The following is a 14,160-nucleotide window of genomic DNA, read 5'->3' as shown; positions in this document are numbered from 1 at the left end:
TACCCTGAATTCCAAATAATAAAAAAGAAATCATAAATTCCTTTAACATCTTGATAGGTAATAGTGGAGGGGCGGTCATTAAAAGTATTTCAGAAACAGATTGACATGATCAGGTCTCTTGAATTTGGGTTGTTTTTTGCTTAACTTCTAAATAAAGGTGCCTTTTGAATAATTCCATCTTTGCCTCAGCTTGAACTAGGAGGAAGGGATTTGTCCATACTTGGACCAAATTTGAGGAGAATCAAAGGGTTTTGAGAGGCCAGGACTGGTGGTAACAAGTCATAAAAATACTGGGAAGAGCTAAGGAAGCTGGGATAGATAAAGAAGAAGGTGAAGGGATTATTGCTCACTCCTTCTTGCCTGGGGTTTTCCTTGAGGTCTAATTGTCTGCAGCCTGGAAGGAGTAGACCCTATGACTGAGGTTAAGTGGGCTCATCTGCTAGAGTTAGAAGGACTGGAGTTGAAGAAGCAAAGAGACCTTAACACCAGGAAGGCTGATGACTACATCTTCCCTAGTCAAGTTCCTATCCTTCCCCAGGTTAAAATTACTTTTGAAGATTTCCCTGCACTAGGTTCAGAATTATTCCCTATTATTTTTTTTTAAAGTAAATTCTCATAGGAGAATAAGCACATTAAGCCACTAATCTTAATGTAAATAAATTTCTCAGATTTACTTTTCCTAAGTCTGGAAGGGAAATGCTGCAAAAAAAGAAAAAGAGATCTAGATAGAATAGAAGAAAAAAAATTCAATGAAATCCAGCCCCACCAGAAGACAGAGGATATACTGACAGGCTTGGGGCAAAATTCTGAAAAAAAATTTTTTTTTGATTGCTCTGTTGTTCTCTTTAATGCTGGGGCATTGCCTACATTTCTCAATACCTCCCTCTCCCTCCCACCCAGACTACCACCTCTCTATAACAAAGAAATTTTAAAGATAGAGGGGAAAGGGGGAAAAAAGCAGTTCTGGTAATTTTCATTTGATTTGACTTTATTGTCTGACCCTCTTTCCTAAGAAAGCAATGACCTTTGGAGTTCTGCTTGATGCCCCCCCCCAAAGTCTTTGAGGGGGAGAAAAAGTCCCCTAGGAAAACTCCTGAGAAGAATACCCTTAGCAAGGGAAGGGGTGGGATGCAAGGCCCAGGCCCTGAGTCCATGGTCATTCAGGAATGTAGCCTGGTAATGGAAATTCCTTTGCCTACATATTTTCTTGATTCACATTCTTCCTCAGCTTTATCCTCTTGTGAATTCCAGTGATTATCTTTTTATTTTTTGTCAAAATTCTAATTACAATAATTCCAACTGTTAGGATCCCTAAGAGAAACAGGATGAAAAGTCCCTTTGCCAGTGGGGAACATGATTTTAAAGATGAAATTCTTGGTCCTAGAATAGGAAAAAGAGAGAAAAGAATCTGTCAGTGAGAGGTGTATCTCCCAAGGGAGTGTGATCTTATTTTCCTCCACTCAGAGTACGATTATGACCCACCAAATGGGAAAAGTGAAGGGGGGAAAAAAAAACCTCTTTAAGAAAGCTGAAGCAGGGGGCGGAGCCAAGATGGCGACATGAAGGGATGGAGTCTTAGGAGCTCTCTGATAAAAACTCATCAACTAAGGACTCTAACTAAACTTTCGAGAGACAGAACCCACAAAGGGACCCAGTGAGGCAGTTCTCCTACTCAAGGTAACCTGGAAAAGAGCAGAGAAGGCTCTGCTCCCCAGGGTCGGAGGGGTGGCCCACCAGAGCCAAAGAACTTCAGCCTCCCGGAGGCAGCCCCAGGGCGCTGGGAGCTGCAGCTCACAGCAGCGGGGGAGTCTCCTAAGCTGCACCCCAAGGAACACTGAGCACAAAGTGGGGGAACAGCAGGGGACCTCTGCCAGAACAAGCATGTGGAGCCCAGCCCTCAGGACACACAGGGAGCAGCATGGTCTTTGGGCAGCCCAAATCCAGGAAACAGAAGCAGGCAGAGCCCCTAAGCAGGAGCCCCCAGGGCATGAGCCCATTGAGCTGAGGGAGGGGAGTGAAGAGAGAGAGAGACTGCCCAGCTCTGTCCTCTACCTCTGGAACAGGACTCTGGGTCTCTGACCACATTCAGATCCTGATCGCAGTCTAGGTACCCCCCCCCCCAGAACAACAGGGCCCCCCCCACCTCGGCCCCGTGACAGAGGGGGATGCTTATGTTCATTCACAGACCAGGAGGGGGGACAGAACCTCACACACTGAGACCCTTGTGGGAGTGTCCCAAAAGCTCAGGAAGCACCCAAAAAAAACAGGCTTAGGCTGGGAAAATGAACAAGCAAAGAAATAAGAGGAAGACCATTGAGAAATATTTTGCAAATGAGCCCAAGAAGGATCAAAATACTCATTCTGAAGATGAGGAAGCACAAGCTCCTACATCTAAAGACTCCAAGAAAAACAGAAATTGGGCTCAGGCTATGATAGAGCTCAAAAAAGACTTTGAAAATAAAATGAGGGAGTTGGAAGAAAAACTGGGAAAAGAAAGGAGAGAGATGCAGGAAAAACATGAAAATGAAGTCAGCAGCTTAGTCAAGGAAATCCAAAAAAATGCTGAAGAAAATAGCATGCTAAAAACCAGCTTAGGTCAAATGGATAAAACAATTCAAAAAGTTATTGAGGAGAAGAATGCTTTAAAAAGCAAAATTGGCCAGATGGAAAAAGAGATAAGAAAACTCTCTGAGGAGAATAAATCCTTCAGACAAAGAATAGAATTCAGGGAGATTGATGAATTTAACAGAAATCAGGAATCAATACTTCAAAACCAAAAAAAATGAAAAATTAGAAGAAAATGTGAAACATCTCATTGAAAAAATAACTGATATGGAAAATAGACTTAGGAAAGATAATTTGAAAATTATTGGAATACCTGAAAGTCATGATCAGGAAAAGAGCCTTGACATCATTTTCAAAGAATTATTACAGGAAAATTGCCCTGATATTCTAGAAGCAGAGGGCAAAATAGAAATGGAGAGAATCCACCGATCCCCCAGAGAAAGAGATCTCAAAAAACCAACCCCTAGGAATATGATAGCCAAGTTCCAGAACTCCCAAGTCAAAGAGAAAATATACAAGCAGCCAGAAGGACACAGTTCAAATATCGTGGAGCTGCAGTCAGGATCACTCAGGACTTAGCAGCATCTACACTGGAAGCTCATAGGGCTTGGAATACAATATATTGGAAGGCAAAAGAGCTTAGAATGCAGCCAAGAATGAACTACCCAGCAAGGCTGAATGTCCTCTTCCAGGGAAAAAGATGGACTTTCAATGAACCAGGGGAATTTCAAAGGTTCCTTTTGGAATGGCCAGAGCTGAACAGAAGGTTTGATCTTCAGATACAGGACTCAGGTGAAGCATGGAGATTGGAGGAGAGGGGGGAAATATGAGGGATTTAATGAGGATGAACTGCATGTATAGAAAAATGATACTGATAATATTCATATGAACCATCTCAGTTAATAGAGCAGGTAGAGGGAGCTTTTATAGTTGAAGCACAGGAGAAAGCTGAATTTGAAGATAAAATATGGTGTAAAAATGAAGTCAATAGAAAAAAAGGGAAATGGGAGAAAGAAAAAGGAGACGGGGAATAGTCCAAGATATTTCACATAATAAGATTTTTTTTTATTACAATGAGCTATTGCAATGATATGGAAGGGGGGGAGGCAAGGGGAATGAGGGAAACTTTGCTCTCATCAGAGATGGCTAGGAGAGGAAACAGCAAATATACTCAATGGGGTATAGGCATCTGGAGTAAGAAGGAGGGGGGAGCAGGGGGAAGGGGTGGGGACATGAATAAAGGAGGAGAGGATGGACCATGGGGGCACAGTGTTCAGATATAACACATTTTCTTTTTTTACTTCTTGCAAGGGGCTGGGATTGGATGGCCTGCCCAGGACCATAGGGCCAGGTGGATTCTGGGCCTAAGGGGTGGTATGCGGGCTCAGGGCTTCTTGGCCCCGGGACCAGGGATCTGTCTGCTGTGCCACTCAGCAACCCTACAGCAGAGTCAGAGTGAAAGGAGAGAGAAAATATAGTACACAGTAGTGGAGAAATAAGAAAGGAGGGAGTTGCGATCAGCAATGGCAACGTTGGAAAAATATGAAAATAACTTTTGTGATAGACTTATCAAAAAGAATGTGATCCACTCACGACAGAGTTGATGGTGTTGGAACAAAGACTGAAGCACATTTTTTGTTATTAATATTTGGGGGAGGGTGCAAGGCAAGTGGGGCTGGGTGGCCTGCCTGGAGCCACATAGCAGAATGATCTTTGGGTGTCTGAGGCCAGATTCGGACCCAGGTGCACCTGGCTCAAGGGCCAATGCTCTGGCTGCCACCCAGCCACCCCTACTATTATTACTATTTTATTTTATTTTGGGTCTTTTTTTTCTTTCTTCTTTTTGGTTTTTGCAGGGCAGTGGGGATCAGGTGGCTTGCATGTCACATGGTTGGGTGATTATTGGGTTTACAAGGCTGGATATGGACTCGGGTGCTCATGGCTCCAGGGCTGTTGCTTCGTCCATTGCGCCACCTGGCCATACCTACAATTATTACTATTATTTTTTTTAATTTTAATTTTTTTTCTCTCCCCTTTACTTTTTCCCCCAAGCAAGTCTATCTATATTATTGGGGGGAGGGGTATTTTGTTTACTTGTAAACAAGTATATTTTATTAATGTAAAAAAAACATTTGTACGAAATGAGAAAAAAAAAAATTAGAAAAAAAAAGAAAGCTGAAGCAACTCACAAATGGGGCAGAAACATCCCTCACATCCTAGAGTGGCACAAGGACTATTTCAGTCCAGAATCAGCTGCTATCTTTTTTTTTCCCATGGTGAGGCAATTGGAGTTAAGTAACTCATCTGAAGTCACATAGGTAGTAAGTGTTCAAGTGTCTGAGGCAGAATTTGAACTCGGGGTCCTCCTGACTTCAGGGCTGGTACTCTATCCATTGCATCATCTAGCAGCTACCAGCTGATATCTCTTTCCTGAGAATTCTCTAAACTCAGTTGACTCCCCCCCAAAAAAAATCTGGAAGCAAAACTAAAGAATTCCAGTGGAAAGAGAATTAGAGAATCCCTAGGACAAAATGGCAGGTCCACAGAGAGGTAAGAAATCTGGGAGGTCTGGGGAGAGAAGTAGCTGGAGGCTCTATTTATTGAACATAAAGTGAGAGAAGGGAAAAAGATGCTTGAGAGTGAGAATTTGGGTCAGGACAGGGGCATAAGTGGAGAGGAAGGTCTCCTCTTCACTGTCCTTCACTGTATTCAGATACCATCTGCTCTGTCTCTGGAATGAATCACATTCTTTATCATAAATTCATCAAAGGAATTGCTTGAATATTTTTTCCCACAGTTGTTATTGCGAGCTCTGTTTCCCTCCATCCTATTCTCCTCACCATCCTTTATTCTATTCTCTCTTTTCTTTTACCCTATCCCTCTTCAAAAGTGTATTTTATCTGACTACTTTCTCCCAGTCTTCCCTCTCTTCTATCACTTTCTCCTCTCTGCCCCACCTTGTCCCATTTCTTCCATCCCTTTCCTCTCCTTTTTCCTTTAAAGATAGATTGCTATATCCTATTGAGAAATTTTTATATCCTCTGAACCACTTCCAATGAGAGTGAAGGCTCACTCACTCCCCCTCACTTTCCCCCTCTTTCCCACTCCTGCAAAAGCTTTTTCTTGCCTCTTCTATGTGAAATAACTTAGTTCATTCAACTCTTCTTTCCCTTCCTCCCAGTACATTCCATTGTGGAGGGTTTTGAGGAGAAAGGCCCAGTTTTATCCAGCAATGTTTTGGGGAAGGGGGGGGGGTCTATTTCAAATAAGCTTCACCTGAGAGAAAGTGATACCAACAAAACCAAACTTCCTTCTGAAGCCCATTCCCTGAAATTACTCAGGACATTTTCTTGGTTCTAGGGAGGTGTCCACGGAGATGATCGTTACCTGTACAGAACTTCCCAGCTTGGAGGGAGTTGGAACTGAGGCTGACAGGGTTTCTGACAATGCAAGTACAGGTGAAATCACTGTCTCCAGGCTTCCAGGAGAGGTGAAGAACAGAGCCCCCATCAGAAACAATTGCTCTTGGTCCCAGGGGAGACCAGCCGAACTCCTCATCATCTCCTTTCCCATCCACGTGACATTTTAAAGTGACATTGCACAAGGACTCTTCTGAGATCTCCAAGTGTATGGCAATTTTGGGCTTTGGAAGTTGTCCTGAAAAAGAGTATGAATACCTTGGAATCAAGAATCGATACCTATCAAATCTCAATTCCAATCTTAGGTCTGCCATTTTACTCTCTGTGTGAACCTGGATAAGTCATTTCTTATGTGCCTCAGTTTCCTTAGCTGTTAGATGACTGTAGATGAGATCAGTGGAGTCAAAGGGAGGTTGCTTAACTGTACATAAAAAATCTCTGCAGCTTGCATATTGACCTAGAAAACATTAACTATAGCCTATTATATTTTTGTTTGTTTTTTGGGGGTTTGGAAGGCAATGGAATTAAGTGACTTGCCTAAGGTCACACAGCTAGGTAATTATCAAGTGTCTGAGGCTGGCTTTGAACTCAGGTCCTCCTGTCTCCTGGGCAGGTGCTCTCTCCACTGCACCACCTAGCTGTCCTATATTTTTATTTTTAAAAGTTTTTAAAAATAAAAAAAATAAAATTTTTCCAATAACATTTTAATCTGATTTCTATAGTACTCTAGACTATTATAGACTCTGTATGTAACACTTTAAGAGGTGTCACTAAGATATGGTCTTACACCTGCATGATCCCACAGAGTCAGGTAAAAGGACATCAGCTTCCCTCTCTGGAAGTTGGTTGTTTCTCCTTAAGAATTCATTTCAAGGGGCAGCTAGATGGGGAAGTAGATAAGGGCATCCAAAAGTGAATTTCTTTTTTTTTTTTTTGCAAGGCAAATGGGGTTAAGTGGCTTACCCAAGGCCACACAGCTAGGTAATTATTAAGTGTCTGAGACCGGATTTGAACCCAGGTACTCCTGACTCTAAGGCCGGTGCTTTATCCACTACGCCACCTAGCCGCCCCAGTGAATTTCTAATAGTGGAATTTTAGTCAGTGAGAATACACTGGGGAAGTGCTGAGGGAAAGACTTTTCAACATTGCCATTTAGCTGACCACCTACCTATTCTTTCTACATGTACAACTATGTGTTCATGTTAACAGGGTTGTTTCCTTTTTGTTAAGATACTCAAAGAAAGGTGGAGCTGTGAATTCATCCAACCTTTCTGGAGAGCTATTTGGAACTATGCCCAAAGGGCAACAAAAATGTGCATGCCCTTTGACCCAGCAATACCACTACTGTGTCTATATCCTGAAGAGATGAGGAAAAAGGGTAAAAACATTACTTGTACAAAAATATTTATAGCAGCCCTGTTTGTGGTGGCAAAGAATTGGAAATCCAGTAAATGTCCTTCAATTGGGGAATGGCTTAGCAAACTGTGGTATATGTATGTCATGGAACACTATTGTTCTATTAGAAACCAGGAGGGACAGGATTTCAGGGAAGCCTGGAGGGATGCATGAACTGATGCTGAGCAGAACCAGAAAAACACTGTACACCCTAATATGGAGGTGATGTTCAACCTTGAAGGACTTGCTCATTCCATCAGTGCAACAATCAGGAACAATTGTGGAGTATGAACAAAGTTCAAGAACTATTCCCTTTAATTTAGAAAAAAACAGATATCTTATTGTCTGATCTTGTTACCTCTTAGACTTCTTGTCTCTTCTTTAAGGATATGATTTCTCTCTCATCACACTCAATTTGGATCAAGGTACAACATGGAAACAAAGTAAAGACTAGCAGATTGCTTTCCATGGGGGGGGAGTAAGATTGGGGGAAAGCTGTAAAACTCAAATAATATCTTTAATAAAAATAAATTTTAAAAAAGATACTCAAAGAAACAAAAGGTTGTATAAGAGAGGTTTCATCTCTAACAAAATAGAGGGGCTGCTGTGATATATGTGACCTCAGAGGATGGAAGGTACAAACCATTCATTCACAAAGAACACAGGTTTTCAGCTCTTGGCACTATGACAGATTAGTGGGGTGGATTGAATGGGAAACCTGTTTTGAATACTGGGCTTGATCAACAACTGTATATTTATGGCCTCTGTAACTTTGGACTATCACAGCCTTCTCTGAGTCTGTTTCTACATTTTTATAATGAGGTCTTTCACTGACCTCAAGGTCTTGCCCAGATCAGTTATCCTATGAGCTATTTAAACTTGTGTGTGCATGTTTGGGGTCCCTGCCTAACACTCCCATGGACCTGGAACAGAGACTTTGGATGTTTCCTTGATTGACAGTGGGAATCTGGGCAAATCCAACTGGTGAGGGATCAGTCACAGGGTAAGCCAAGATAAAAGGAAGGTAAAGGACAGGATCCCCAGAGGGGCCCCTTCCCCCCCCATTCTGTCCACCTCCCAGAATCAGCTCCTTGAATAAGCATCAGGGAAATCAGACATCAGGTGCCCAGACCACCAAACTCACTGTAGATGCGTAGAGTGAACTTCCGAGTGATGGTGCCCAAAGGATCCTTCGTAATAATATTTGCTGAGTAGATTCCCTCATCCTCTTTACTGAGGTTGCTGATCTGCAGGGAGTATAGTTGATCAGATCTGTTCACTAGGACCTTGTAGTGAGGGTCAGATATTTCGATGGTGGGTGACTTCCCTTTGGCTCTTTCTTTAATGGTGGCAATTGGCGATTCAAAACTCCAAACAATTTTATCAATTTGTTCACTTTCTGGGATGTTTATGGGGAGGATGATTGTCTCCCCCAGGACTGCCATGAACTGCTCTGTGTCAGGGTCTTCTCCAGATTGTCCTCCTCCTGTTTGATATAATAAGCACAACTGCTATTTTTATAATGCTTTAAATTTTGCGAAGTGATTTACATGTACTTTCTAATTTAAACTCCAAAACAATTCTTTGAAGCAAGTGATAGAGATATTATTCCCATTTTACAGGTAAAGAATTTGGGCCTGAGAAAGGTTAAGTGACTTGTCTAAGGTCATACAACTAGAAAGTGCCAGAGGCAGAATTTGAAACCAGGTCTTCCTGACTCCAAATCCAACCTTCTATCTTGGAAACATCAACCTGGCCCCATTCTGGCTCAGGTGAAGTTCGCAGCCTAAGGTCAACAAGTTTCCTTTGATGAGATCCAATCCAATCCAATCCAATCTAGTCAACTGTGTTAAGTATTGGGGATACAATCAAGAAAAAAGACAGTTCCTGCCCTCAAGAAGTTTACAATCTAAAGGAATCTTCTATAATAGAGTCTAAAGATTCTTCTCTGAGGATTCTTTCTGGCTTTGATATCCTATAGTCTATGACTCATGGTTCCTACCAGCTCTGTCATCCTAAGAATCTCTAAATATTTATAAAAGTAAATATATGTAACACACATGTAGGCATCATGTATATACATGTATAGATATGTGTGCATGTGTATGCAGTGAATGGGGCATATGCAAGCCCTTTGAGAACAGGTATCTCCTGTTCCCCAAGAGCCTAGCAGCATAATGTATGATTAATAAAGAGATGCTAATTGATTATTATCTGGTGACCTGCTATCTGGGTTTTCAAAGAAATATGTTTCCCAGATAGTTTATCTGAGGTAATGTTCATTAACAAATCAAAGAAGTCCAGAATGATTTAAATATAAGAAGTCTTTCTGCATGGAGTGGTCATTAAGCAGGATACTAAAAGATTGCTGGGACCTGGTGAGAATTTGCCTCTCCTAATACTTCCATGAGACTGAGGCAGCTCAGTCAGAGAATCCTGGTTGTTTTAGAGGCAGGCTTCTCCCATTTATAAAATGAAAGGGTTAGTACTCTTTAAAGTCCTTCCAGCTTTAATATCATGTGGGAACTATTTTTCCTACTTGTTTTACTCAAGGTTTTTAGTCTTCTTCATACATCTCAAACTCTATTCATTTAAAACTGCCCTGTAGTTCTCCTACACAGTAAGATAGCCTCAAAGACTATAGAGAGGCAAAAGAGACAAACTGTTCTCCAGTGCAGCTGGAGCCAAGAGAAAGGACCTTGAAGGAATGAATTCTCCATTGAGGCTAACAACATCCTCTTCCCAACCACTCTTATACCCTTAGACACTTTAGATACCAGAGGAAGTCTTAGCAAAAGGGAAAAGAGAGGGGTGGGCGCAGGAGAGAAATGGGACATGCTCACTTACCTTTCTGGGGTTGGAGAAGCATTAGGAAGAAGAGCCAAGGAGGGACCTTCATCCTGGAAATGCCCTAGGATCTGACTCCAGAAGACAATGTCTCAGGAGCTGTAGGGCACACTAAAGAGGAGATGGTCAGTCAAAAGGAACAGAGAGAGAGAGATAGAGAACTATTGACTGATGGAGTTGGTAAAAGGGAAATGAGCCCATCCCTAGCAGTTCTCTAACTTCCTCTGTTTATACCAAAAAGTCTGGTTTTCCCCTCCCCTACCTCTGAATTTGAGAAACAAACCCTTTCAGGATCAGATTTTTTAATCTTGATTTTGACCCAATTTTCACCTCACTCTTTTTCAGAAGTCAATCCTATCTTCTCCATAATATTCATGCTGACTAGCTTGGCTTACTGTAATTTCTTTTCCTTTTAATTAACATAGCCATTATTATAATTCTTTCATTTGGCAGGCAACATGGAGAGGCATCTGGTAGGTAGGAGAAAGTACACTGGTCTTGGGTTTAGAAGACCTGGATTCAAGTCCCTTGCACAGTGGTGTGGTCCTGCAGGAATCACTTCAATGCTCTATGCCTTAGTTTCCCCATAAGTAAAATAGAAATATTTATGCTCTCTACATAAATGTTATAAGCAAAGTGTTTTGCAGATCTTTAAGCACTGAGAAATTGTTTTATTCAATTCATTGTTATCCCACTATTTTTCAGAATGGTTGACATTTCCTTGCCACTGAGTTTTACAGTTCTATTCAGTCATCACTCAATTAATTAACAGGTATTTGTTCAACATCTACAATCAATCAACAATACCTTGTTATAGCCCAGAGTTACACAGAGAAAAATTACACACAAGAGTGCTATGCATAGTATGGTATGCAATACTGTTATCTTAGAGGTAATAGGGAGCCACTATGATTGATCTATTGAGTAGGAGATCAGAATATGACTCAAGAAAACTTATTTTAGTAGTTGTATAAAGAATGGATGAGAGGAGGCAAGTGAGAAAGGCCAATTAGATCATTGCAATTGTCAAGATGAGGGGAGATAAGGGTCTGTTTTCTTAACCAATAGCTATGAAGCTTCGCTTTAGACCTGTCTATCAGCACACTCAACCAATAGCTATGAAGCTTTCTTTAGTGTTCTCTGTTAATGACTAAGGCTTAGCTTTTTTCCAAAACTAGGCTACAACAGATGATAGAATCAGACTAAATTCAGATCTGTCCTTTGACCTATTCTTAGAATTTTTCTGTTAACAACTCCTGAGTTCTTCCTATTATGATTTCTTCTCAGAACTAAACTTTTAACTGCCTTCTCTACTGTCTTCCCTGAATTTTTGTTCAGTTGCTGTCTAGATTATAATTAGAAACTCATTTTGGCTTTTTTAGAATTCATCATATGTCCTTCTCTACTTCCTTAAATAGAAAAAGAACCAAAGGATATCGGTAAAGAAATTGTTTTAAGTTCTCTCCAGAAACCTCTATTTTATGCAAAAGAGCAAAGTTGGGAATTTCTGACAAGACTACTGACCCTTAGTTCTCATCAGTAGCTGTTATCTGTCTGACCCTTAGTTCTCATCAGTAGCTGTTATCTGGTCTCATTTTCTGATCCCTCCTATTATATGTTACCCCCCCCCCCCATTAGATTGCAAGCAAACCTCAAAGTGCTATTTAAATGTTAATTTAGGAAAGTTAATTTGCTTTGGAAAGACATTAGTAAAATAAAAGTATTAGAAGAACGTTAAAGTTGCTAGAAGAGACATCAGGAGCCATCTAATCCAAGCCCCTCATATTACAAATGAGGAAACTGAGGATCAAGGTGGTCAAGTGACTTGTCCAAGGTCATACAGTTAATAAATATCAGAGGCAGACCTAGAACTTAAGTCCTCTCTCCAGATCCAGTGCCCTTTCTATTGTACTATTAAATTTAGATTAGCCCAAGATGACTATTAAGTATTGGATCTGAATTCAGGTCTTCCTGTCTCTAGGCCCAGCAGGGTTGCTTTCTAGTTAATTCTCAGCATAGTTTCTCACTTACATCAAAAATCTGTTCTTGTTCATGAATTCAGATAACCCAAAGGATAGCATACTGGGCAAGGAGCCAGAACAACTTGAGTTCAGATCCAGTCCTAGACACCTACTAAAGGGTAAGGGCTGCCTTTTTTGTATTTGTATTCCCAGCACTTCATATAGTGCCTGACACATAGTAGGCATCAAATAAATATTTGACTTCCCTCTCTACAAATATATTGAAATTAGGAATAGAGACTAGATCTTTGATTTAATTTGATATAAGAATTTCCTCTACTAATGCTGATTGGGACCTTCTCTGCAATTATAGTGTTAGAAAATTTCCCAGCGTACAGAGCAGTTAAGTGATTTCCTCTGGGCAAGACTTTCCCAACTGTTAGATTATTCCTTTATTCACAATGTGTGTGTGTGTGTGTGTGTGTGTGTGTGTATGGAGATAGACAGATAATTGATATAGATGATAGATGATAAAATGATATATATATATGTATATGTCTACATATATAAAATCAGTATTTCACCAATGTGTATATTATATATATATATATATATATATATATATATATATATATATATATAGAGAGAGAGAGAGAGAGAGAGAGAGAGACAAACTGATTGGATTGATGGTTTCATTGCTATAGGGAAATCTTAAAAGTTATTTCATCTACCAGTGAAGATTAACATCTCTTTTATGGTCTTGGGGTGAATTAGAGTCATAGCACTGCGATGCTAAATGATTTTCTCAGGATCACCTGGCCAATAGGTCTTCCATTAACAATCTCTCTCTAGGGGTATGGAACTTTTTTATTGCCAAGGGTCATTTGGATATTTATAACATCATTCATGGGCTATATTTGGTAAAACATTTAATTAAAATGCTTAAAAAGCTCCTACATTTATTGAATTTCTAGTTCTGCCTGTGGTTGCCTCAGCAACACTACACCAATATGACTGGAAGTTCCCCATGCCTGTGAGGAAGATGGATTGGAGACTGCTGTGGGACTGACATGTAATAGCTCTCACTTGCCTCTCTTCAATAGTTCCCAGTTTTTACACTTTGAAGTAAAGGGGCAGTTCTGGATTATGGCATGTGGTTTTTCCTTATTCTTTCTACAGTAATCTAAAAATCCTCAAGTTTTCTGATCCCAGCTGTTCTTGAAATAGTTTGTCTCTACTCTAGATATCCTCTTGCTTCCATCATCCATCCAAGTAACTTCATGTCTTGCCTCTTACCCCACTTCCTGCCCTTTATCTAAAACTGAACATATCTGGTCTCTTCCTGGTTGGAAATTTCACCTTAATTAGCTAATTCATGCCTACCTGGGCAGCTGAGTAACCCAAAGGATAGAATACTGGGCCAGAAGCCAGAAAAAACTTGAGTTCAGATCCAGTCATAGACACCTACTAGCTATGTGTCCTTAAGCAAATCACTTAACCTCTATTTGCTTTAGTTTCCTCAACTGTAAGAAATGAGGAAAATAAAGTCCTTACCTCCCAGGTTGTTGTGAAGAGCAAATGAGGTAATATTTGTAAAAAAAACAAAATATAAAACCACTTGACACAATGACTGGCACATAGTAGGTATTAGTCCAAAACTACTCTCCTGTGACATCAGAGGTTATGACAAATAGCTAGTCAGACTTGCCTGAGGGGAGCCCCTGTGCCTTACTACAAAACTAGCCATCTTCTCTGTTGGGCAACAGCCTTGCTGTTTCAGCCAATGAAGGGTATGCCAGCCTTCCCCAGAGTGGAGAAGGTCTGAATTTTTGGTTGAATCTGGATGCTAGATCAAGAAAGGGTGGGGCTTCCCCCATGACCTTTTTCCTCTTTTCTCTCTTGTTAAGCTACAGATTGCAGCAATATCTTTGTCTCTTCAGGGCAAGCAATAACAGATTTATCCTTCCTCCAGT

General features: G+C 40.7%; 1 protein-coding gene across 5 annotated transcripts in view; it reads right to left on the bottom strand.

The window, feature by feature from the left end:
* Positions 1-970: 970 nt before the first annotated feature.
* SLAMF9 (SLAM family member 9) overlaps positions 971-14,160 on the bottom strand; it is a 32,238-nt gene continuing 19,048 nt past the window's right edge. For 4 of the 5 annotated variants that reach the window (XM_074223115.1, XM_074223113.1, XM_074223117.1 and 1 more), the window contains exons 2-5: positions 10,227-10,337; positions 8,524-8,865; positions 5,953-6,222; positions 971-1,380 (exon numbers count right to left, since the gene is read on the bottom strand). In XM_074223115.1, coding sequence (XP_074079216.1) covers positions 1,196-1,380; positions 5,953-6,222; positions 8,524-8,865; positions 10,227-10,278 — 849 coding nt within the window. In that variant the 5' untranslated portion in view covers positions 10,279-10,337 and the 3' untranslated portion in view covers positions 971-1,195. Of the gene's footprint in view, positions 1,381-5,952; positions 6,223-8,523; positions 8,866-10,226; positions 10,338-13,741; positions 13,835-14,160 lie in introns of those variants that run through there. The other variant, XM_074223114.1, reaches the window with a different exon arrangement.

This window comes from Macrotis lagotis, chromosome 2, assembly GCF_037893015.1.
Source record: "Macrotis lagotis isolate mMagLag1 chromosome 2, bilby.v1.9.chrom.fasta, whole genome shotgun sequence".
Lineage (NCBI taxonomy): Eukaryota > Metazoa > Chordata > Mammalia > Peramelemorphia > Peramelidae > Macrotis > Macrotis lagotis.
This window is presented reverse-complemented; position numbering and strand designations above follow the sequence as displayed.